Source organism: Lonchura striata, chromosome 2 (assembly GCF_046129695.1).
Source record: "Lonchura striata isolate bLonStr1 chromosome 2, bLonStr1.mat, whole genome shotgun sequence".
NCBI classification, from domain to species: Eukaryota; Metazoa; Chordata; class Aves; order Passeriformes; family Estrildidae; genus Lonchura; species Lonchura striata.
Genome location: NC_134604.1, coordinates 41306163 through 41332115, shown reverse-complemented (window position 1 = coordinate 41332115; position 25953 = coordinate 41306163). Strand labels below are relative to the sequence as shown.

The 25953-nt window shown below is 34.3% G+C and overlaps 1 protein-coding gene across 8 annotated transcripts in view; it reads right to left on the bottom strand.

Annotated features, from left to right (window-relative positions):
* Nucleotides 1-25953, bottom strand: part of CNTN5 (contactin 5) — a 591904-nt gene that overhangs the window by 285974 nt on the left and 279977 nt on the right. For all 8 annotated transcript variants that reach the window (XM_021529320.3, XM_077781341.1, XM_021529327.3 and 5 more), the window contains one exon: nt 17923-18053. In XM_021529320.3, coding sequence (XP_021384995.2) covers nt 17923-17977 — 55 coding nt within the window. In that variant the 5' untranslated portion in view covers nt 17978-18053. The remainder of the gene's footprint in view (nt 1-17922; nt 18054-25953) is intronic.

Genomic DNA, 25953 nt, shown 5'->3' with positions numbered 1-25953 from the left:
ACAAATGTGTCTACTCAACCTGGTAAAATTCCTTTGACAATAGACCTAGAAAATGCTAGGGTCTGCAGGATTAAACTTCACATGGTCTTTTGCTACTGTGTTAAAACACGAGAAAATGTTGAATATCTACTATGAATTAGTACAGCACTGATATAACAGTTATATTGATTTATGGTTTTTCATGTACTATAAGAGGAAAAGAAACATATCAGAAGTGGAACTCAAAGCAAACTTATTATTTATCCAGGTCTCCAAGAAAATATTTGCACTATGATGAACATTAATTTTAGAAGTACCTTATAAATTACTGAGGGCGGTACAGAATCAGGTCTTTTTTGTGCAAGCACTGTCATAGAAAGTTTTTAAACTTCCTGTTATGGGTTTTTTAAAGACCAGCCAGGAGTTATTAAGTAGACAATGGTTGAATTAAAAATTCAAGCTGTCCTTTTGACTAGGAATAATGGATTAATTAGAGGCCAAAACATCTATATTTCTTTGTCAGCAAGAAATTACTGTGTCATGGATTATGACACTGTATAACAACTGCCAGAATAGTGATAGTGATATTGTAATGTCAGCATACTCATACTTTCATCTCATTTTGATGGGTGATTGTGTCATGACAAAGGATGTAAAACACAACATCACTGTAAACCACCCACATAAATCTATGTTACACATGATAAATTCCTGACACTGTTTGTTTCAGAATAACTGTCTTGCTGAAGGTGGAATTGGTCCACTACAATTGAGATAGCTCAATTCTTATTTTAATGTATTACTTGAAATTCTTGCCTCTCTGCAAAACATGGAGGAAAAAATATGCATTTTACTTGAAACGTGCCAAAATTACAAAACCTGCACAAAATATATATCACAATACACTTTAAAAAACAAAACTAAATCATATGACACAAATACATACACAGAATACATTCAAATGCTACCCAAGAATAATTAAAGAGGGATATTTCATTTATTTCTGGTAAAAAAGATTGCAGAAAAAAGGCTGAATTTTAAACATTTTTATTTAGCGATTAATATTTTCCATCTATGGATACATAATTTATTTTCCTTCTTTTCCCTTTTGCTTAAAAGAAAGGTTCAAATAATCAAAATATATTTTTGCCTTCTTTACAGGAATAGCCAAGAACAATGTCGATCCACATGTAAATTGATTTTTTGTCTTCTTTTTGAGCTCTGCTGAAGAAGTAGAAAATAAATGTAAATGAGGAAGGAAAGAAGCCAGAGTTCCTCAGAGTTCCACTGGGAATGTAAAGAACATGTTGCTAGTGATATTTCTGCTGTTGTGTGTAGTGCCAACAAATCTCCAAAGAATTTTTTTTTCAAAACACCAAACTGTTGCAAACCTCAGTTAATGTGCTCTGCATAATAGTACTTCTAAATTCATACACGGTTCCTTTTTGCTTTCTCAAGCTAAGCACCTAGAGACCCCAAAGCAAGCCAGGGAAAAATAACCACTGCATTTATTGGAAAATTCATAGCTACAAAACCCTAGTCTGTAGAATTACTACAGTTTTTGCTATTCTACTTGACTGTCAGTACAAGGTATTTTACAAGCATTAAAGCCAACAAGTCAAATGGGTAGACTGATGTAATGTTAATATAGCAGCTTTCAGAGCATGTTTTGTGTAGTAATGAGATGGTAAAAAATGTATGAAAAAGAAGAGGTGAAATGAGAGGGAGAGAAGGAAATGGTAAAATGTTGCTAACTTAATCTACCACACATGCGAAGGTCAATCCACAAAATGAAGAAATGTTTTTGCTTTTTTTGCTTGGTGCCTCTCTTATCTAGCACACTTAATGCCTAAGATCAGCTGGCTTCTCTAGGAGCAGAAGACCTGACACATAAGGAAGAATAAACCATAGGACAACAAGTCTACAGCATGCATGCTGCTGTTAAGGAAAACAATTCTGACAAAAGAATTCCTTCTTCTTGGCAAACTCCCTAGTACCTACGTTAATTTTTTTAAACCTTGACTGTCTTAACCTCTTTCAGTACTGATTAACTAATTCACAGATCAACTAAGGTTGGAGGGGACTTCCAGACATCATCTACCCTCATGCTACAGAAAAGACTCAGAGAACTGATTGCACAGGATCATGTGCAGGAAGTTGTTGAATAGATAAATAGAGAGACTCTACAATCTCTCTGCTCAACCTGTGTTCAGTCACTTTTTCCTGATGTTTCAGTTTGTACTAATTGTCTCTTCTGTCAGCGGGCAACAGTTCAATAAAAGAGCCTGGCTTCATCCTCTTTGCACCTTCCTTTCTGGTTCGTGTGACATAGATGACATTGTCCTAAGCCTTGTCTTCTCCAGGCTGAACAGGCACAGGTCTCTTAGTCTTTTGCCTTGGATACATACTTCACTTCATGGCCCTTCATACTTCACACCTTCAGTGTGCTCATGTCTCTCTTGTGCTGTAGAGTCCACAACTGGACACAGCACTCCCAGTGGCACCTCACCAGGGCTGGCAGAGAAGTTGTGGATGCCCAAGCCTTGGAAGTGCTCAAGGCCAGGCTGGATGGGGCCTTGAGCAACCTGGTCTAGTGGGAGGTGGCTCTGCCAATGGCAGGGAAGTCGGTATGAAATGACCTTTAAGGTCTATTCCAACCCAAACCATTCTATGATTCTATGGTTCTATGATTCTATGATTTTATCATAATGTGCAGGTGAAGGAAGAGTATGCTTTTGCTTTTAAGCTCTTTAGTTAATTCTTAAAACCTGTTTGGAATCCATTCCTATAAATATAACCATTTAACATCTTTTACTTATGCTGTTGCCACACAGTTGTGTTGCACACTTTGAGAATTCACACTTACAGAGATGATGTGAAAAGGAATTGCAAAAATTGGCAAGTAATAAACCCAGGAAACAAGGTGAAAAAACATTTAAAAATTATACATCTACCAACATCCCATACTCTGTTTTCCCTAAATATTCTCAAAACCTGTGAAATAACAGTGGAAGTGGCAGTGTCTGTTGTAACACACTGGTAAGATAATTTGATTTGCTGCCTTATCAAAGAATAGTCACTTCCATCCTTGATCTATCCAAACAGTCTTGTGAAACTGGCTGTGGAACTCTGAGATTATGTTTTTTGCCTTATCTCATAAAACACTGTAAATATCATCATTATTCTTGAATAAGAGGTGAATACAATATCCTATTAAAAAGTACCAAGAGGAAATATAGACAAATATTCTTTAGCATATGTCTTTTCAACATGTTAATAGTTATTCTAGCTTTTTTAACCATTATTTAAATTCTGCCTGACAGAAACATGCTGAACTAATTCTACTTGAATGCCTTTTTTCTTATTAATTTCAAATTAAGCACAAGAAATACTTCTATTGTTTCATCTAGAAAATAAGTGACATCCAAGGAGAACACTATCTAGCCTTGACAGTAACATAATAGTATTAGTGCACTAAATATTCTTTGTTATTTATTTATATATATCAACATTTGTACTAATTTAAGTATTATATCACTCTCATATTGAAATAGGTGGGAAAAGTTAGAAAATTCACAGCACTTTAATACTTTCATTATATGAGAAAGTTTGTATTTCATAACTTAAAATTGGCTGATTTTGGGTAATTGTTTCTATATGTCTAATTTTATGTAGAAAAAATATAAGTAAAAAAAAACATACACGTGATAACTATATTGCATTGTAATGATACTAGTGAGAATGATTAATAAGGCTTTCAGTCTGTATCCTAAAATAATCTCTCAGGAGTGTTATTCTTGTCTTTGTTGATGATACCAGGAGGACAGACTCCTAATTTAATATGGCTGAATTAAATAGTATAGGAAGCAAAATTATGCCCACTTACTTCCAAAACTCTTTAATAGAAGGATGATATGTAAAGCAAATATATATATATATATATATATATATATATATATATATATACCAGGTTTACAAAGCAACAAATATTTTAGCAGATCTTCATCTTAATTCAAAAGCAAGCACAAACCAATCCTATAGATGTCAAAATAATTTTTGCATAGGGCTTCTGTTTGGAAGATTGATTAATTTGTTTGGTTGCCTACAATTAAGCATAGCTGAGGTACAGTTTTGCAATGTATCTGCAGAAATTCTTTTAGAAATTAAATCCCTATGTCTATATATATATATATATAATCTTTATATCCACAGATGAGATAATTAGAATTCTGTAGTTGGCTGATTAATTTAGAAAATACTATTCTAAATCTTTCCTTATCGTTCTGAAAAATCTACATTTGCACATGATCCATTTAGGTTTTACACTTCTCTCCATTATGAATTCAGGCAAGTACCAAAGGATTTACACTCCAGTTATATTGCATGGCTTTAGTTTCATTAAGGAAAGATAGTTTACTGTTAAGACAGCAGGGTATTGTAAATTTTATTTTAAGAATTTTGAATGTGTGATACAACAAAATTAACAGGAAAAAATTTCTCATCCCAGGGGTTGTAAGGTTTACTTGGTGAACTCCCTTACCAACTGGGGCAATGGAGGGGGTGGCAGGGTAGGGCAGCAGGAGAATAAATTAGTCAGAGTTTTAAACAACTCAGGAAAAGGCAGTAAAACTTAGATTTGAGCAGGGATTTGGCACAAATCTGTCTAATAGAAATCCATACTAGTGCATTTGTATAAGATGGATGGATTTGATTTAACCTTGCCAAAGAAATGCTAAATTACACACCAGATGAGACTAAACTCACTTTATCACCAATAGAAAGATGTTGAATCATTTTTATGAAGTTAATCAGCACATCTAAGGTACAATATATAAAGGACCAGCATCTATTTAACAATTATTTTTCATTTTCTTTTTCCTTTTTTTCCCTTTTCTTTATTTTTTAAAGGCAAGAGGATTACCTGAAATTCATATCCCTGCAAATTAAAGATTAAAGTCATGCTGCCATACATGCTGCTACAAAAATACTCTTGTCTCTACATCATCTACAAAATATCCCTGGCTAGGTCTATTTCTCAATTACAGGAATGCTCTTTGGGCCTGGTTTTGGGAATGCAGAGACCAGAGGCCTTATCTCAGATTATTTGATTAGCATGTCAGTTGCAGGAGCTACAGGTCAAAATTCTTGAACTTGTTTTAGAAGTCCAAATAAAACCCTTTCTGACATTTATTAATCTGTGACATTTTAATGTTTCCTGAGAAGCACATGGAGATATCTTGAAATAGGATATACCAACATCTCTAAGTAGTCTAAGCAGCACCATATCTCATTTTCTGAGTCTTAGTACTTAATACTTCAGCACAGTCCCTGAAATTTACCTTTTCAGTTTGAAGCAAGAATGAACAGAATATTGACTTTCTGTTAGAAGAATGTAGTGCAGCATGTGAGGGACATACAGAAATAGCTCTACTCGCAAATCCTAAAATTTGCATGGTAGAGACATTTTTATCAAGCAACTAATATCTGATATGCCCTGGGGGTCCCTGCATTTTCTTTATGAACTAAAATATAAAGGATTTGTGTAGGTCAAGCACAAAAATGATTAAAAGGCATGTGTACATAAATCAATAAATCCCATTAAAGCAGTCCCTATTTGCATTTTGGCCTGTTTGACACCATTAAGATGAAGTTGGTAATCTTTTAATTTCATCAATATTTAATACTCTGAGATTATAAATAAGAGGGAATAATTGTGAACTAATTAATAGCAATCTTTTCCTTCTGGCACAAAAATATGATGTAATGCAAAATCAGACTTATAATTTTGCCATATTATTACATCAGTAACATAGGGAGTTGTTTACTTAGGTAACATATGGCCTTTAGGATTAATAATTTTTAAGTTTGTGGCTCTTGGCATTCATAATAAAAGCTTAAAAACAAATTTAAGTATTTATATATTTGCAATTTAAATTTAGGAAAGAGGAAAACTGCTGGTATCACTGCCAGCTATGATCATGTGTCACTGAACATAAGAACACTTGTGTTCAAAACAACTTCCACAATAACAAAAATATTTCTGCTAGGAATAAAACACATTCTCTGGGTTCAACTAAAAGAATTTTTAAAATTATGTCCAAGAAGTTCCCAGAACACAGACCCTTAAAGACCTGCCAATCCTTCTACAGTTTTGCAATAACTTGGGGAGACAACATAATGTTCTGCAGATATGCTTTTGAAACCAGAGTAAAAGCATGTTTCAAGGCTCCCAACCAGAAATGACCTCACCAATTGCTAAATTTTTTTGTACTGGTTTCTCCTAGACAAATTAAGCAAATGCTAGACAACTGTACTTTGAAATTAATTATGAGAATATTTTGATCAGAGCCTTGGAAAGCAGTTTTGATTAATTTCTCTGCCGATTCATTAATATTCTTTGTGGATTTAGAACCAGGACATAGATCTATTTTTAATCCTCTTCTTTTATTTCATGCCAAAAAAATCTTAAAGCATGCTGGGACTAGAGCTAGGTTTTTTATTTTACAATTGCGCATTTCTTAAGCATAAAGAAAATACCAAAACCACTGTGGTTAATTCTAACTTCAGCAAGACTCTTCTCTCATGAACCAGTCTGATAAATCACTGAAATCTTTATATTCTTTATACAGATAAATAATATGTCTATTTGATACCTCCAAATATTTTTGGAATTTTGAGCTTCTTGTAATATTATTCAGCATGGTTTACACAGTGGAATGAAATAACATAAGGCTTCCCCATCCCCATTCTTTTGTAGAAGGAAAACTGATGGAAATGTGTGAGTATAAGAGGGAAAGAAGAAATTTAAGCATTCATGAGAGCAGATATGATAAAAATGTTCCAGGGAGACTCAGGTTGTAAATTGGAAGCCTTTCTAGAAATGCACGTGCTTTCACTCTATTTGGAAGATTAATTAGTATTTTAAAATGAACTTTTTCACAGACATGAGTAATGAAAAATGAGTTAATTAAGAAAAGTACATTACAGAGCTCTATAATTTATACAAAATATATTTTATCAAAGTTGAAACTCAATAATTTCTCCTTTTTAAGTGTTGCTAAGAATTAGAAATATTTTAAAGAATATTTTTCTCAAGCCTTACATAAAAAAAAAATAATTCATTTAATAATTTGAAAAGTGTTTTGCTTGTCATAAAATTATTATCACAGGTATTTTAAAACTTTACCAACAAATATAAGAGCAAGTGATTAAAAGAAAAATAAAAGTGAAAAATACTTGGTGGGATCCTTGGAAATGGTATTTAATTGAAAGACTTCTTTTCATACATAACACAATCAAAAGGCTAATTTTTTGTTTTAGATCAACTTAATTTTTCTTATAGTAGTTTGGCATGTCCACTATACTGTCAGACTGCATTACAGTACTCATTTTTCTGTGCAAATTGGGAGCCATGCAAACTTAGAGCCTTAACTATATAGAATAGAGTATAAATTATACACATTGGTTAAGAGTATACTAATAGAACAGAGAAGACTGAGACAGTTTTAGACTAATTTCTTTTCTTTCAGTTTTTAACAAACTTCCTTTTTTCATACCTGAAACTAATCTAATGGGAAAGTCTGAAATGCAAAGGAGTAAACAGGTTATCTTGCTAAACCAGTTTCTGACAATTTTAGGATTTGCAAGTTTCTTGACATCCTTGAAGGTGCAGTTTAAAAGTTCTTAAATGATTATGATGCAAACATCAAACTATAGAGCACAGTAGAAATCTAGAAGTACATACTGTTCAACTTTTAGATTTTTGTTTGCCTTGCACTGTTTCCTGTTAAATAAGGTAATCCAATTGTAAACAATCTATATTAGGAGTTATACAAACTAAATCATGTTAAAGTGACTTAGTCCATCACTAGGCCCCATTTCACCCAATGAGTCAAATCAATGGTGACACTGATGTAAGGAGATATCTGCAGTGGTCTCTTTTTCATTTCACTATGTACATCCCTGCTTGAGTTGCCCGATTTGTACATTATTTATAATCTTTTTCCAGAGCTATGAATGTTAAACTCATTAAAGTGATACATTGAACTGTTACAAATTTTAAGAACTGTCCAGTGAATGGAAAATAAAAATTCTATTATTTTAAAAGTTCTATCTGAAATTATCATCAAACAATATGACTTAAGCAAAGAAAAAATATATTACAAACAGAAAAACATACTACTTTGAGTTACAAGTAAACAATAGGTATCATTATAAACTCTACAGAATTGTAATGTTTCATGTTACTCCTGGTCAACCAGAGTACATTTATTTTCCTGCAGATGTAATGATTTCACTCCTCACCTTCTGCCCATCTCTGAGATATGTAGTTTTAGAACAGATCATCATAAAACTGACTTTACAATATCTTAGCAAAAAATTAGCTATGAGACAAAAAGCATTTATCTGTGTTCTACTATTTCAGTATATTTTCATTCTATGTTTTTTTTGTGTGTGTTTTGCATTCTAAAATAATTTTTGAGAGGTTTCTCATTTTTTACTTTTTGAACAGGGTAGGGCTGCAATGACAAGTGAAAAACAGTTAGGAGAACCATCTAGACTAAGCAACTCATTTAAGAGTAATTTCCACAGGGCTTAGGGAAAAGAAGCATAGAGAGGAAATAGCTTCCTAGAGAGGGATTCGGAACTGCTACGTTACACTGTCAGGAAATATTTTAGAACATGCTCATCTTTTTCTTCTAAAATGGCTGACTGTGTGGTTCATTGTTCTTTTTTTAATCACTTTAAAATCAATAGTAAATTTCAATGATGCCACATCCCCTTCCAGATGATGAAATTACATTCTTTTTTACCTAACTCACTTAAATCACAGGCTTAGTCAGAATGCCTGTCTTCACATTTTTTCCTGGACAAAATGAGAGAACTATCATTGACAGTGTTATAGGGAGTTTTAATACTATCACTTGCAATTCTGTGCTGAGCAGAGATGATACTCTTAATGGCTGTGTGGTGAGCCATAGCAAACCACCTACAGCTTTACACTGAGCTAAATTGACACTATGTATAGTGCCGTGACTGCAACACTCCCTTTTCACAGTTGCACACCATATTAAGGGCAAACACAGGCCATGGTGCACTCACCACAGGGTCACACCCCAGTGGACATCAATGGTACAGGAACAGTTTAACCACTGAGCTCACTTTATTTGCTGTAGGGATGCTAAGATTAAAACACAAAAAACTACACAACCACAAAAAAACTTCAATCAAAACCGGCTCTGATGGAGTATTTAACAGAATACTAGAAAAAGACTTTCTACTTCAATACCCAATATTAAGGTGGATAAATCCAAAGAAGTAAACTAAAACCACTGCTGAAGTTGTCTCAGTACATAGCACACTTAGCCATGTTGAATAAAAGCCAAAATTGCAGGCTATGTTCTTCACTATTATAACATTTTCACACTACTGCACTTAATAGGGAAAAGCCTCTCTATCAAAGCAGTCCACTGAGCAAAGCAGTTACCAGTCTCAGTGCTGTATGGAGCTTGATAAACTGCCTCCCACTGTCTTATCATGGAGCAGTGTATGCATATATCCTATTTTCTGACAGGAGAGAGATTTATTTTTCACACTATTTTCATCCAGTTTGGGGAAGAGATTTAGCTACAGTACAGTTAAGAAATTGCTGTCCCTGAACTGCTAGCACAAATTTAAACAAATGCAGTATAGAGTTGACAAGTGCATCTTTAAGTCTGAAACAGCAAGAAGTACCCCCATAGCTACCTATGTTCATCAGCTGACACAGCTATGAAGTGTTCATTCACTATTAGATAAGTGACCTCTCCACATCAGCCAGCTTGTCTCCCATGTTGACAAACTGACAGATTTTTCTCTTATCTAATTTGGTAATTCTTCCAAATAGCAATAAAGTTTTCAACACAGGTTGGTCATTACTCTTTTGGAGTGACTCCAAAAAGAGTTTTCAAGTGATAAGAAAACTTTTTACATAATCAATTTATAAAAAAAATAAACTGAAACAAAACCAAAAAAGTGGATTTTTCCATATGAAGACTTCAGGTGTGGTACAGACAACAAGTAATAACTTCATATTGGCTAAAATTGCTCTGAGTTTAACCTACTGTCATTACTTCAAGTGGAAAGCCTGAAAGAAAAAGGGAGCACCTACGCCTAGGGAGCAAAGGAGAATATTTTCAAGGAGGCAGATTATTTTATGTGTTGTCTTCTAACACAGATAGTTATCATATATAGAGTAGCTATGGACTTTAGCTGTGTGAAGAAAATCACATCATTGCTGAAAATTTGCAGCCTTAAAAAGTACATGACTTTTCATTCAAACAGAGCAATGAGTTTATCTTCCTGGATAATTTCTGATGGTGTTTTATACACATTCCATCTTTTATTCTCTAAATTTATTCAACCCATGATAACAATTAGTTTCTCTGATGTTATTTACTATAAAAATCTTTTGCAATTTAAAGAGCAAGGAGGTTTCATTTACCCCAAAAGTGTGGTCTGTGGTTTGTCAGTTCAATCTTCTTCTGTTGACATTAAGTATATTTGGCTATGCTAGGTAAAACCAGAGGAGATCACCACACACATGGCAACATATCACTTGAACAGTCCTGACTGGAACTTTTAACCAAAGTAAACTCTGGAAGTCTCAAGAACACAGACAACTTTAGCAATAAAATGTTTGCTACCTAATGCTGGAATTGAGCAGTGAGAAGTAAATACAGAAAACACCCTTGAAGATGTTTTTGGTTCTTGTGTTTTTTTCCCCCTAACATCTTGACATACAGTATGGTATTTTTCTCAGTTATTTACTCAGAAATTATCAGCAATTAAAGATTTCTTTCATTCTTAAGATTTTTTTAATAGATAGGAGGCAACCTGAAAATTAGATTCTGTCTGAAGGTTTGAGCTTGATATTCCTTAGGGTTAAAAGCACCAGAAGCTATTTATTGGGATAAGGCTGGAGATGCACCAACAATTTGGTTTGTATTCAGTCTTGCTCATGTGGTTGTAGGACAGTAAAGCAATAAAAATTCCTGAACACATCCAAGCTGATAATTTGATAATACATTGAGAAACTTCTGAGCGGCTCTATGAAAGCTTGCTATGCTCTTGATGAACACCCAGGGGAATGTAGAAGAGTCAGGAGGAAAAACAGGGACTAATGCAACTCAAAATTATTTGAAGGCACCCAGTCTTACTCTCTTTCAGCACAGGTACATGCACAAACTCACATATTCACTTGTATCCACCACAAAATTTCTCTTAGAAACTTGATAAAACATTAAATGTTTATAGTTATTTAATTTTGCTTTCCAAATTGAAGCACTGTCATATCTGCTAGCCTCCAAGTAGACCTCTTCCAATATTGGTTTAACCTCATTACTGAAAAACTGGTATCTCATTTCAAAGCTGAATTTGTCATAATTTCCATGGTTTCACTGCCTTTTTATTGCACTCCTATTAGAAAAGGCCAGGTCAATGCTTAAAAAACGTTGTGTTAACCGCTAATGACTTTTTGAAATGAAGTTAATAACTTATTATGTATTTGTGATATTGTTACTGCTGCTTGGAAACTCTAAATTATTCTCTATTATGAGCTAACTACTCCTTGTACATGTCTAGCACTGGAAGTAAGGGAAAACAGACTCAGTTGCTTGTTAAGACTAAGTATTACTCTTTTTATTACTTCTGATCATGAGAAGTGGTCATCTAGAAGAACACTTAATGAAAATTATAATCTTCAAAGAATGTGAATGAATGAATGAAACTTCATAGAATTAATTACTTTTGCCAGCAAACCAATTACAAATATTCCTTGTCACTGTTGCAATGTGTAGTATAACAGCTGAACTCCCTGTAGCATGAATGAAAGTATAAGAGATTCCTGGGGATGAGGACTTCTGCTGAAGGGTCACACACTGCAATATTTGGAAAAGTATTTGAAAAGTATCTGGGAAAAGTCGTAAGAACTATTTTCAACAACTTGTTAGCCAAGAGTAGGAAACCGGCTTTATAAATTGAACACAGAAAAATGTAAAAAAAAAAGAACAACCCAGACATGCATACAAGAAGGAGGATTTATCCTAAAAAGATTTTCTTAAATTGATACTCAGTGTCTTTTTTTGTGCCTGTAATTTTTTCCATCTTCACCACTTTGATTACCTAATATTAAACAACATCAGGATTCTGGGAGCAGTAAATATTTTTTACCTTTCCATTCTTCTTTTGAATTAAATTTAAATAAATTGAAATATTTAGCAGATAAGTGCTTTGCTCCCTGATTCAACTAAGCACTGGGTCCAGGAGAGAAGATGTGGACAGCAATCTGCCTTGGTTTTCAGAGCTGTGGCTGTTTTCTTGACTTGCATCCTTTGCAAATGCAGTACTTCAGGATGAGCAGTAGAAGGTTTAAGTGTGTTATCACATTTTCCATTTTTCCTCAGAAGCCTGTGAAGAGGAAAGTCCCCAGGCACTAATACTTATATAGAGCTCTGTCTCTAGGATTTTATGCTCAGCTATCAGAGGTGACAAAGTTGCATGGTATTTCTATACTGCCATCACTGCAGGGCCAGGAGTTGTGGACAAGGTACTGTGAGTAACTATAGATTTATCAGTGATAAACACTGGTCATTCATGGGTTCATCATTCATATGGCAGAGAAGCAGCTTTTCACATGCTTTCCACCAAATTGGGAAGGACATTGTCTAAAAAATGGAATAATAAAAACAAGAAATAGTGCTGGAACTCACAGTGGTATGCATATTTATATGCTTTGGATAATGAATTTGTGAACCTTAGGCTATGAATTTTAATCCTGGCCATGGCTGCTGTAGTTCTAAAAATTACATATTGAGCAGGCTTGTGATGTGCTTTGGAAGCTGATAAGTGCAAATGATAGAGACAATTTCTAAAAGCCTCCAAGTAGCCAGATGGAGAGGAATGGGCATAATAAAAGACGGGAAAAACCTCATATCCATGACAACTGCAGGTCAAAACTGTACAGGACACTTGTGTTTGTTTCTGCTCTCTTACTTAAGGGCATTTTTTGTAAGTCTCCATTCATATTGTGTTCTAGCAGACAACTGCTCAGAAAAAGTTGTGCTGCTTCTAACTTTGAACACAGTAATGAGGGATACAGAAAAAAACCCCAGTATTTAGGTAGTCCTTGCTTGGTAGTAAGAATGTTTTTATGCAAGAAGGAATGAATGGTAGATAGAGATAAGTTTTAAGGACAAATGTTTACCCACTCGATGCTACAGTGACTGCTGGGTCTCAGAGGTACTGCCTCTATCTTGTGAAGTCTTGCCACTTTCATTGCACCCATAATTTTATTGATGCCATGAATAATATAGTCTTACAGAGAAAATTAGTCTCCCTTTGACCCGATTAACATGCAAAGGTAATTTTAAAGAAGTAGATAAATGGGTAAGGGAACAAAAAGGCATATAGAATATGTGTTAGATTAAAATAGAAGGAGAACTCTAAAAATACTATTCACTCTATTATGCAACCTTTAGCATATATTTAAACTCGAAACATCTTGTAAAAGCAGCAATAATTATTAAAAGGAATGACAGGAGTCCTATTCTCAAGCTAGCTTTTTCAAGTGTCTTACATCTGCAAATAAAACCCACTATCTTAATTATTTTATAAATCATGACATGATAATCTGATGTCATTTTTTTCTGTTATAAAAATACTTCCTTTTCTGAAGCATGAAGAGACATACCTCTTTGTCTCATTACAAGGTTAGGTGGTGCTGTTTTAAAAAAAAACTTTCTGTAATATACATTTCCAATTTCTCTGAGAATTCAGTGCAAGAAAACTAACAAATCTAGACAAAGAAAAGGTTGTTTTCTTAACTGTTCCTAGTGTGAACCAAACATAAATAGCCTTAACTATACACATAAAAACAGACTGTAAAGTGATTAAGGGGAACCAGGACCATAGGACCCTGAGAATATATACCCAGAATAATTCTGAAAAACTTGGATTAAATTTAAACTGAGCATCATTGTACTTTGTGTACTACTGTAACCAAATCAGATTTTGAAAGTTACTCTGAATTTCATATTTACAGTTTTCCTCATAGTAAACTATTTTTTGCAGCGTGCTGTCTTTCTCTACATAGGAGAGAAATTTCCCTTCATAGGAGGAAGAAATGGAAAACAAAAAAAAATCCCCCCAAAAGCTTCCAAAAATCAACATCTTTATTCCAACCATCAGTTGTGTGCTGAACTGTCAGTTCAGTAGTGAGGCAGTCCCTAGGTCAAAAACAACAGCTGAATTTTTCTTCAATTCCAATTTGGCTTGAAGGGTAGTACTACACATAAGAAAGAACATATCAACCTTGAGATCTTATTTTTATCTGTTAATTATCAATGTTTCATAAAAGTGAAGTTTTTGACAATTTAAGTGAATAACTGTGAGCTGTACTCCCTGACTACCTTTTCCTTAAACCAAAGTAAGAGACATAATTTAGTCCTCATTCTTATGTTCAGAAAATAATATGTTTTTCTCCATTCAAATATTATTTTCCATGTAACTTAAGCACACTTCTGTACATTCACACTTAAGCACAACCCAAAATAACAGAGTCATTTTTAAGATAAAAATGATATAAAAATGGGATCAACACAAATTAGAGAGGTCATCCCTTCTCTTGGATTCTTTCCCTCACCACTGCAATATCAGTACAACAGTGTAGTACTCTCTTGCAAGCACTGCCTGCTGCTAGGAGTGATCCCATGATATGATGATTAAATGGATAAGTACTGAATTTTAACACATCCTAGAAGAACAGAAATTGAATTAACAATCTTCATAGAGCAACATCAATATCTATTGCTCTGTTGTTAACAGTGCATTCAGGCATCAAACTTACTAGACTACCTTGAATTGCATCAGCTGTAAGAATGAATTATTTGCAGCTGTAAACATATTTTAATGAGTGCTGTAATATATAAAACATCTCCAAATGCAGGATGATGTAATCAAATATTACAGTTATGGAGACAGTAAATTGCTACTTACACAGATCATCTTATTAAAATAACTTCAAATAAAATTTTGTTATATTTTGTTAATTTTAGCTCTTATAGCATTAAATTAAACAATGAATAATTATTACTGCACATGAAGTAATTTAAAAAGTTATCTTTGTGCATGTGAAAAATGTATGTTATCACATTATATTCAACAAGATGTGAAAAGAGGCACTACAGTTAAAAATATTTCTTACAGAAGTTAAATCTTTTGCATTAATATAGAATAAACCTTTATAAACCCTAAAGAATCACAAATCAGAAGGAAATTTTAAGAAAGGAATGCTTTAGAATCCATCAGATACAAGTAAGAGATTAACAGATGAGAAGAATATTCAATTTTAAATATGATGCTGAATGACTGGCAAGAGTTTTCAGGGTATATAATGTTATTTAAATAAAATTCTTCTGTAAATATTGACTTTCAGTTTAACTTCCCAAGTAGTTACATACTCTAATGCTATATTAGAATTAGTCACTGCTAATGCTTTCAAGTCTTTGCAAGATGTTGTTTGAATGTATGTGCCTAAACAATGCCTGTGGCAAACAGCTAAAGCTTGTTCATGTATATCCAATTTTAGAATACAGAGTTGTCAGCATATGACATGTGTCTCACAAATGTTGAAGCATATGAATGTGTTGTACAGAATTAGGCAAATTTATTTGGAGCAAACTCTACAGGTACTTTCTGTAATGGCAGTTGAGAGTAAGGAGATACTAGCTGTGTGAAGCCAACTGCAGGCTCAGGTACATTAGTTTCACAAATAAATACCTTCTGCCAGATGTTGACATTTAACTCAAAGATTTAAAGATAAAACAAATAATTCATAATAAGAAATCCTATAAAATTTCTGACATCCTTCTGAATTTTGTATCAAATTTCTTGCAATTTGTAGCAATTAAAATATAAATTCAATTTTTAAAAAATTAAATTGCATTAGTAGGTGGTGATTGTAAGGTACTACTACTTTTAGAATCACCAAAATACAAACATTTAAAATGCAAACTAATATTTACAATGTGGCTGACAATCCAGCACAAAGAAAACAGAAATTTCCCTGTCCAAAATCAATGGACTTAGATAACATGATGAAGCTGCAAGAAGGAAACCAGATTAGATCAGACTCTTTCATGTATGCATGCAAAGTATGTATGTAGACATCCATGAGCACTTTCCATTATTAAATTCCTGTGTCAAATATAACTTTACTGTTACTAATTGAGATGTTTTATTCACTGACTTTTGAATTTCTTCTTGTGGTGACACAAACCCAATAAATTTTGGAAGAATTTTGGAAAATAATAGCTTAATAACTGTTGAGATGCAATAATCAGGTCTTAATACAAGGACAGAACTTGTCAATGTCATAATCTAAATCTTTACAGTTTCACCACTCAGTGTAGAGGCCCAGAGAAGATGACTTCAGTTGCATTCTCACCCACCCTTAGGTCCCACTATGGTCTGAGAAATGCTCATTAGGCTTTGGCCTTGAAGAACTGCACTTGGACTAAGCCTCTCTCCTGCTTGTCAGAAACAATGTCTACTCCTAGGAAGTAGAAAAGCATCAGTTTTTTAAAGAGCAGCCTTTGAAACTTATTTTTGTTGCCTAATAAACCCAAATGAAATAATATTTCTGTTGCTGAACCTTCAAAAACAGTTACTAACTTGAATTTCATCCAGGATAGAATGTCTCTTGTGATCTTATAAAAAGTGATTTAAAGTGAGACCCCTTCAAGCTCTCAGTCATGAAGGGCTGATGAATACTAAGCCCACTACCTAATGGCCTTATAAAGAGTGGTCCAAAGTGACACTTTTTTGCGGTCTTAATTTCCAGAACATAAATAGCTAATGTGTCTCAAACACTAATATAGATGTGAAGCCAAGCAAGAACTTTTAGTAATAACAGACATAAAATTTTGGTAATAACCAAGGACTATTGGTACTAGCAGGCTCTGAGAAAGAACAAATTTTGACTGGAGAACAGACGCCAGGTGGAGACAGGGGAGCAGTTTTCTTTGAGAAAGAGCCACAATGCAATACAGCTGAGCACATAAATGAATGGCAAAAAGAGGACATAGACTATAAGGCGAAACTGGGGCCACCAAAGTTTGGAAGTCCTCAGACCCATTTCTAGAAAGGTCTACAGAACGGAATGTGTATGCTAAGTAACTAGCAGAGAAAGTGAGAAACTTATCTTCAGAGTAAAGAAGACTCTCCACAAAAATGTACCAAGCCTCAAGCCCATGCAGTGACCCTTGGACCGTGGACATCTCATCAGCCACGCCAATGCAGCTGGATTGCTGTTTATCACCTGGGTTGACACTGAAATTAGGATGAGCATCCCCTCAACTGGGTTGGCACGGAGTCTGGGATGGGCATCCTCATCATCTGAAGTGAGGGGTGGTGTACTCTTTTTTACTTTTCTTTTTCCTCTTACTTGCCCTCCCTTTTTCTATTTTCTTTTCTTTAATTAGTCTCTCCCTTTTTGATGAACCTCTTCAATTTCTGTTTTCCCTTCCCTCCTGCCCCTGGATCCAAGACCCACTGCCATGTGGTTAGTCTCTCTTTTCCCTTTACCCTACACTTTTGTCTGAACCTCACTGCCATGTGCCTACAAAGCAGGCCAGGGACTAACATACCAATTTTCATGCCAATTGCATAATTTACCAATAATACTCTATGCTTCTTTGCAGACCCTCTCACTTCTGTAATTTTTTTTGATCAATGAGCCTTTTTTGAATTTGAGGGCTTTCTTCCCATGAGGGTGGGTCATCACACTCAGGCAAATAGTTTTCATAACGATGATCTCCAGCATGCTTTTGCATCTTCCTATTTCTGTTTGCAATTAAGTGCCTTAAAATGATAAACAACGTTTTCTTGTTTTTTGTTTTGATTTACCTGAAAGACAGCCAGTGAGTGACAGATACAGCAAGAGTTTCCATGACAGCCACATCCTTGGTCACAAAGGTCCTTCCGTCCCTCTTTGTGCAGTTGTTAGCAATGTTGATGTTTCTTAATTAAAGCTTAGCCTAGTGGGACAAAGACAGATCTCTGTTAGGAAAATTAAAAATATCTCTCAATGATATGACAAACAATTAAAGAGACAAAGCTTCTCCTAATGCAATTAAAAGTCTAGTTCCAAAGGACTCTCTATACACAGGAATAGATAGAGGGATCTTGCTCCCGTAGTTAACAGTGTTAATAGCTCAAATGTCTGTGGTGGTGCTCTGCATATATGTATATATATTATATATCTTAACACTGCATGTGCCTTGAACCTTTTGATTTCCAAAAAGCCAAAATTAGAAGCTAGTACACATATTTTTCACAGCAAACATATTCAAAACCTGACATGTGTTCCATATTTTCCTGAAAGAGGTTGACTTTTGATACAATGTGTTTCAAAAAGCTCATGTGGAAATGTGGGTTAGATGAGTGGACAGTGAGGTGGATTGAGACTTGGCTGGAGGGCAGAGATTAGTGTTGTGACTAGTGGTGAAGAGTCTAGTTAGAGACTACAGCTCTCAGTGCTCCCCAGAGATCAGTACTGGGTTCAGTCATCTTCAATATATTAATCAGCGACCCTGGCTGAAAGTAACCCTCATGAAGTTTGCTGATGATACAAAACTGGGAGGAGTGGCAGATACCCCAAAGTTCTGTACAGCCCTCCAGAAGGGTCTCAACAGGCTGAAGAGATGGGGAGAGAGGGACTGTCTGAATGGGACTGTCAACAAGAGCAAATGCAGGGTCTTGCACCTGTGGAGGAATAACTCCAGTACAGGCTGGGATCTGACCTGCTGGAAAGCAGCTCTGCAAAGAAGGACCTGATGGACAACAAGCTGTCCCTGAGTCAGCAGTGTGTCCTTGTGGCCAAGAAGACCAGGGGGATCCTGGGGTGCATTAGGAAGAGCCAGCAGGTCAAGGGGGATGATCCTGCCCCTCTGCTCAGCTCTAGTGAAGTACATCTGAAGTGCTGTGTTCAGCTCTCGACTCCTTAGTACAGGAAAGACAAGGAAGTACTGAAGAGGGTTCAGCAGTGAAGATGAAAAGAGGACTGAAACATCTCTCTTGTGAGGGAAGGCTGAGCGAGGTTGCAGAGTACTGGAACAGCCTGTAGAGTCTGGAGATGTTCAAGAGCCTCCTGGATGCAATCCTATGTAACTTGTTCCAGGTGAATCTGCTTTAGAAGAAGCTTTGAAGTAGGTATCTGCATACTTCCCTTTCAACTCCAACCATTATATGATTGTTTTTTTCTTGAAAGTAATATGCTTATATATTTAGTATAAACAATTTTTTAAATGTTTCAGGAAAATCTAGGTGGTTTTAATACTTGCAAACTGGATTGAAATGGATTCCAGTTTCTTCATCTTTACTCAGTGTGTGACGATGCTACTACTACATTTGAAACAATCAACACTTTCACTTTCATATATTATTCATACTCATCTCTTACTGTCCCCCAGATTTGTGTTTCCTATCTGTCCCATGGCATGAACATAAATTTTGGCACACTTTTTCTTTGATCATTGTCTTCCTAGATATCACTTGAACAATGTCAGCAACTTTACCACATCGGAACTTAAGAGATTTTGCATTCAAATGTCTGAAAAGTCAGTCCAAAATATGAGAAGATTCAGCTGGTTTTAAATGGACATAAGTGTGCTTCTGGTCTTTGACTTGAAAAACATCAAGTAACAAACTTAACTTCCTACATTTAATTAGTCATATATATTCAGGAGGATTTTGAGATCTTACTGGATCCCAAGGAATCTTCAATCAGTAGAGGCTGTGATTTATAACTAAAAGGACAATGACATGTAACATAATTATGAGAAAAAAAGAGAATTTCTTTTGTTCTCCTATCAAACCTCTTTTGGGGATAATAGGATTCCTTCACATTATAACCAGCTTAGTTACATGCCATATTTTCTGCTTGGGGGGTCCTATTCTCTGTTAGAACCCTGACAGTAAGAGAACAGAGGCAAAACTCTACACACTTGCTAAAAATAAAAATATAAATCATAATGTAAAAATCGGTTCATGCTGGATGATTCTATTTCAACTGCTCTCTGAGTACCTCTAGTTGTAACCAGTTTTGACAGTCTTTCCATCATATATAGAGAGACACACTGTGTGAGCACAAGATGACATCTCTTTATGTTGCTGGCAGTTATTCCAGCAACAATATAAAGGTGTAGCTTGTCAGCTTTCATTTAAACAGCACAGCAGATATGCTTTTCAACACAGATAAAAAAATCCAATTTAGGATTTGTACTTCCTTTCAGGTAACTCAGACCAGGGAAACTTAATATTGGAGGTACACATAAGAAACCCTGAAAGAGAGAACAACAATCTGGTAGACAAATGACTTCCCACATAGAGCTTGAAACTCATGTAAACCTCCACAGGAAACCTCCTCAATTAATTATTAATGCTTTCTGCCTTTGTTTTTCACTTCAGTGATAATCTGCTTTTCAGTCATTGTGTTCCTTGGTTAGTGAATTATCTCATTCAGCATTCTTTGTTGGCCAGGCCTCTGGGAAATAAGTATTTTCATTAAAATTTAAATTTTTCCCTCATGGTCATATCTGTTAAAGAGAGTAAAGCAGTGATTTCTCCCCCTCCCTCTAACTTTATTACTTTTTCTTCTTCCTCTTTTCCTCACTTCTATTCAGATACTTTTATAACAGTGTAATAACAAAATTATTTTAACTTGGTGATTTTTCTCTAGCATGAACAGGGAAACATATACCAAATTTTCCAGCATTACAGTGTGAGATTGTTGCTATTTTTATTACTAGGTATTCCTGTGCCTATTGGATTAGACTGTTAAAATAATAATAATAAAAATTGTGATTGGTAGAACAGAAACAGAATGAAGAATAACTGAAGCCAAATAGTGGGAACATCAAAATAAAAGCTGCATTCTTGAAACATGATGATTTTAAATTCTCTCAGAAGTCTTGAATCATGATGATTTTAAAATTTCTGTGAAAAAGAATTTTTCTTAATGGATGTGTCATTGAAGACATCAGAGTTATCACAAGTTGAGTGCATAAGGAGCCTATAGTTGAATAGCTATAATAACTTATATGTAACAAGCCTATGTAACCTGTAACTATCAACATAACACATAGTTCAGACCTGTTACACAGGAGTATGAAAATGCAAAACCAGAGCACTATGACAGGGAGATTATCTCATTTAATTCATGGATGTTGGACGCTGGCTTTTCTACTTGGATATTTGTTGTATAAATATATTGGCTGATCTCTGTAAAAGAATTGCCAGCAAAACAAACAAGGGCAAAATATGTCATTGCATAGCTTTTAAAAAAATCTACTTAGAATCTTGATAATTGTAATAATGAAAGAATTTTACATCTCTAATTTTTTTCTATATTTCTTGTTTCTTGAAGATGAATGATGTGTTCATGCAGCCTGACAAAGACATTGATACTGCATGGTATAGGGCTGCCATATGGCACGTGGGATAATGACAAAGGAGCTTTGCAGGAAATAATATGTGCAAGAGGATGAAAATGCTGTATTTGATAAATATAGGCAGATAGTCTAATTTCTGTTCTAGATTTAATGAAGGGAGGTACTCCTGGGTTTACCATCAGTTGATTTCATATATCTTTCCAATGACTAAGTTCTCACTTCTAGACACCTGTGAATGAAGAATTCCTTTATGCTTATAGCAAAAACATCAAAGCTGCACTAAATCCATCAAGACCAGTATCCTCTTTCTTACTAAAGAAAAAAAAATGAAAAAAAGAGAAAAGATCCTATTGCTGAAAAAAACCCTAGTTAATATTGTGTTATATCTTATAAGAAGAATCTTCCCCTTAAAACTGCCTTATTCTAAAAGTAGTTTAAGGGCATATATACCAGCAGTATTAAGTTGTTCTTGGTTTGAAAATTTTGCTAATTTTAGTTTTGGTTTTTTTCCCACCCCTGACTATCCCAGAATGAGGAATACTTTAAAGAAAAACAAAAACAATCATTTGCATTTTAATCTTATGACTGTGAACTAAAATATACAATAAGTTATGCAAAAGAACATAGTGGAAGGTACTGCTTAAAAAGACTTTAAAATATTTGCAGATGAACAATATCTGTTTTTTCCCTCAGTAACAAATTAGGACTTAAAAATCCAAGTGTCATGTTTGGAATAGTTTCTTGGCTTCATTCTTCAAGAAAAGGAAATTAAGTTGTCCAGAATATAGTATTTTTTACAGATGTCTTTTGCAAAATAACATAAGTTGAGAAAGCTCTACAGTTCAGATTTTTAATTTAAAGATGGGCTCTCTACAATTTCCTGATTTTTTTTATTCTGTCTTGTTCTTATTCTGGTTTCTTTACAATTTCAACACAGTTTCAGTAAATTATTTTTTTCTTAATACCAAGAACATGAATTTTCTCTGAAGGAAATTTGTATAAAAAAGTGATTTAAACTACAGATGTATATAATGTGCAGCAACTAATTAATCTAATTTATTTCCCAGCAGAAAAATTAGAAAATGCAGTTTTCAATTTCCACATGTTACTACCTCGGTCCCCTGTTTTCCCCAGGATTTCTGCCAAATTACTTTTGCAATGTATTTTAATTCTGTGTGCTAATTGTAGAAAACTTATTAAAGCCCTCACCATTCAGTGTATTTTAATGAATTGTATTGTCTGGTAGTGACAGGGTGGATATTTTCTCATGGTTCTGACTCCTAGTAGAATTTGTGAATACTGAGAGAACGAGTACTAATTCAGTGTTGTCAATCCTAATGTGCAAGAGCCTTGAACTAGATCCAGCAAAACTGTGCTCTGTCTAAAGGCAACAATAGCATCTGCTATCATTAATGTTTGTTCAGGAAAAATTTAAATGCAACTGCAGAGATCTGTTCTATTTAAAATTAAAATACTTATAAAACAAAGCCTTTAGCATAGATACTGCGACACGGATATCAAAGTGCTTTCTTCCATTATCACTACTTAATTTCTCTTTTCCATCATGTACATATTTATCCATTTATGTGTAGCAACATGAAAGAGATGATTGCTTAAAAACACATCCTCTCTCAGAGAAGTGGAGCAAATCTTTGTGTCTACAGTGACTATACTGCTCAGAAGAAAGGCTGTGACTTGTCACAAAAAATAAAAGTTTTCTCTGTAATATTTTTTCCTATATCAATATATATTAGATGAAAGCTCATATTATTTTATTTTTCCTTTCCTATCAAAAAATAAACATGCCCACAGATAATGAAGAAATAACACCAGTGATAAGCAATTCTGATGTTCTAGATAGACTTGGAAAAGCAGGAACTGAAAAGAATTAGAAATTGAGCCATTCCCACCCATATAATCAAAATAGAAAAAGAAGAGCATATGCTATGAAGAACAAATATACTTGGATTACCTTAGATAGTATTATTAGGAAATACTTTTCATCACATTTAGTAAGTGGAGTATGTTGGTGTAAGGTGCAATGAAACTGCAAATAATATTCCTTACTTAAGGTGGCAAAACTATGAAATCAATAAAGGCAGCAAGTTAAGTATCACTGACTAGGCTTTCTGTAAAAGGCTTGTTATAGTCTTGGAATAAGACAGAGGTATACCTGAAGATACAGTTTAAAGTACTTCTACACTTTAAAGCCTTCTGAACTGCACCAAACTCTCTCTGCTTCCCTGCACAACCTCTTCTGCAATCAGGGCTTGGAAGATATGAATGGAATTGTTTCAGACAACAATTCAGTCTATCTTCCTTTCTCCCATGAGTATTAGACCTCTAATGCTCAGTGCACAGAGAATTTGAGGCTTTAGAAAACCAAAGGCTCAAATATTACAAAGCTCATAATGAACAGAGGAAGTAGCTTGGCTGGGAATTTTAAAAAAGATCTTGTCTGTAAAGACCTCCCTTATGAATACTTACATATTCTATTCATACTTAACTATTAGGCCACAATTATTACAGACAGTGGTTATACAGAATATAAATAACCACAACTGAGTTCATGGCCCTGCTTGCTTTCAATAAAATTTTTATTTGTTCAGTCCAAAGTCTTTTTGACAATACTATTTTTATATTGGTTTAAGTTTATTAAAACCATATTAAGTTAATATTTGATAAAAGTCATACTGTAGACACTTAAACAATGAAATGTCACTAAAATTTGTTACAGGACAAATGAAAGAGAAGTTATATTAACCTAATGTAAACAGCAAGGCATCTTGTAGGATTGATTATTTCCCCAGTGGAAGATAATTTATTTTCAAGTTTTAGTAATTGTCCAAACTATTGTAAAGAAAATTTAACAAAGATCAAGATTTAGCAGTTAAATAAAACAATTTCAGAGTTGTTTATGAGCACTCAATTTACTGCTAATAATATTAAAAGTTTATTCTGCAGTGGAACCTTTCTTTGTCAGGTTTTTTTTGGTGAGCAACCAAGACTTTCAACATCTAAATTAATTTTTATAAGGTTTGTTTTTTTTGTGGTTTTCTTTGGTGTTTTGTTGTTGTTGTTTTATTCATGATACTAATAAATTGTCAAAGACACCAGTCCAGGTCTAGGAAGAAGGAGAAGATTCTACTCTACAAAAGAATCAAATTAACTCTTTCTGAAATAATGATCAATCACAATTTCTGTACTGGTGAATGAACATCTGAACTCTAAAAAAAAAAAACAAAAACCCAAAATATTTGATTGCTAGTGCTGAATAAGTAACTCAAAATACCTATTAGTCCAATTGATTCTGAATTATTCAGATGAATCAAACTTGTTTGGAAAGCTGTCCACAACACTCATAGAATAAAAAGTTAATATTGCATTAATATTGTATTAAATATTGATTATATTTTACAGTATTTGAGTATATTTGCACATACATATCTAAAATAGAGGGTTTGTATGTAAGATGCAGAATTTCCAATGTTTCAACCAGTTGTCTGCATTTGCATTGTGTCTAATATTATTTTTTTTAACCAAAACAACCATTAATATGTCTAGAGGAGATTTACAAAATCACTTGACCAAGAAGTGGCTTATGTTGAATTATTTGAGGGATTGTTGATTGTATTTGAGGGATGCTAATTGCTATAGGAACTAGATCCTCTTTGACATTCTTCCTGCAAATCAGACATAAAACGCCTTTGTGTGCTCAGGTAGAGATGGCAGAAAGAGTGCTCAGCTTCTCTAAACCAGCAATACCAAGGTGCTCTATTTGATAACATTCATTTGAATAAAGCTTGAAAAAGCTAGAGTACTGCTCAGACAGTCAAATGACTCAGGATATACCCTGAGGTACTGGGTGCTGAGAAACCATGAACTTCTGTCTACTTGAAGGCAGCTTCAATATGCTGCTCCCATCACAAGGCATGGTCTTGTTCTCTGGTGAGTAAAATACCCATTGGACGAGGCCTTCTGAGAAGGGAAGGAGTGGAATTAGATCTGTTGTGGATTTTTCCATCTATTTGCCAATCAGACTGACAGCTTTTAAAATTCAGCTCACATTTCAGAGAACAAGCAGCTCCTGGAGATGAGGAGTTTAAAAAGCCTTGCTCTCTCACTTAGGATTGTGAATGCAACATGGATTCACTCTGCAGCATGATTTTGAATTTTCTTAAAGCCTGGGCTGGAAATAACAAAAATTATGCTACAAGTACCACAGTTAAGCTTTTTGGCTTCTTGTATGAACTTTATGACCACTCATTTCTCAAAGTTTCAGAAGCTGTCGTTACACATTCTTCAATTTTTTTTTTTTTTTTAGTTTTGCCAATATTATTCATGTCTAATAGGAAAAAAGAATAAAGATGAAAATTATGTATAATTTGACACTTTGGAAATTAAGTTAATAAATGAAGAGGAATAGAAAACCTGAAGAAAAATTAATTCAAAGATTTTTGACAGTTATTTTGAAGTGAGATGAATA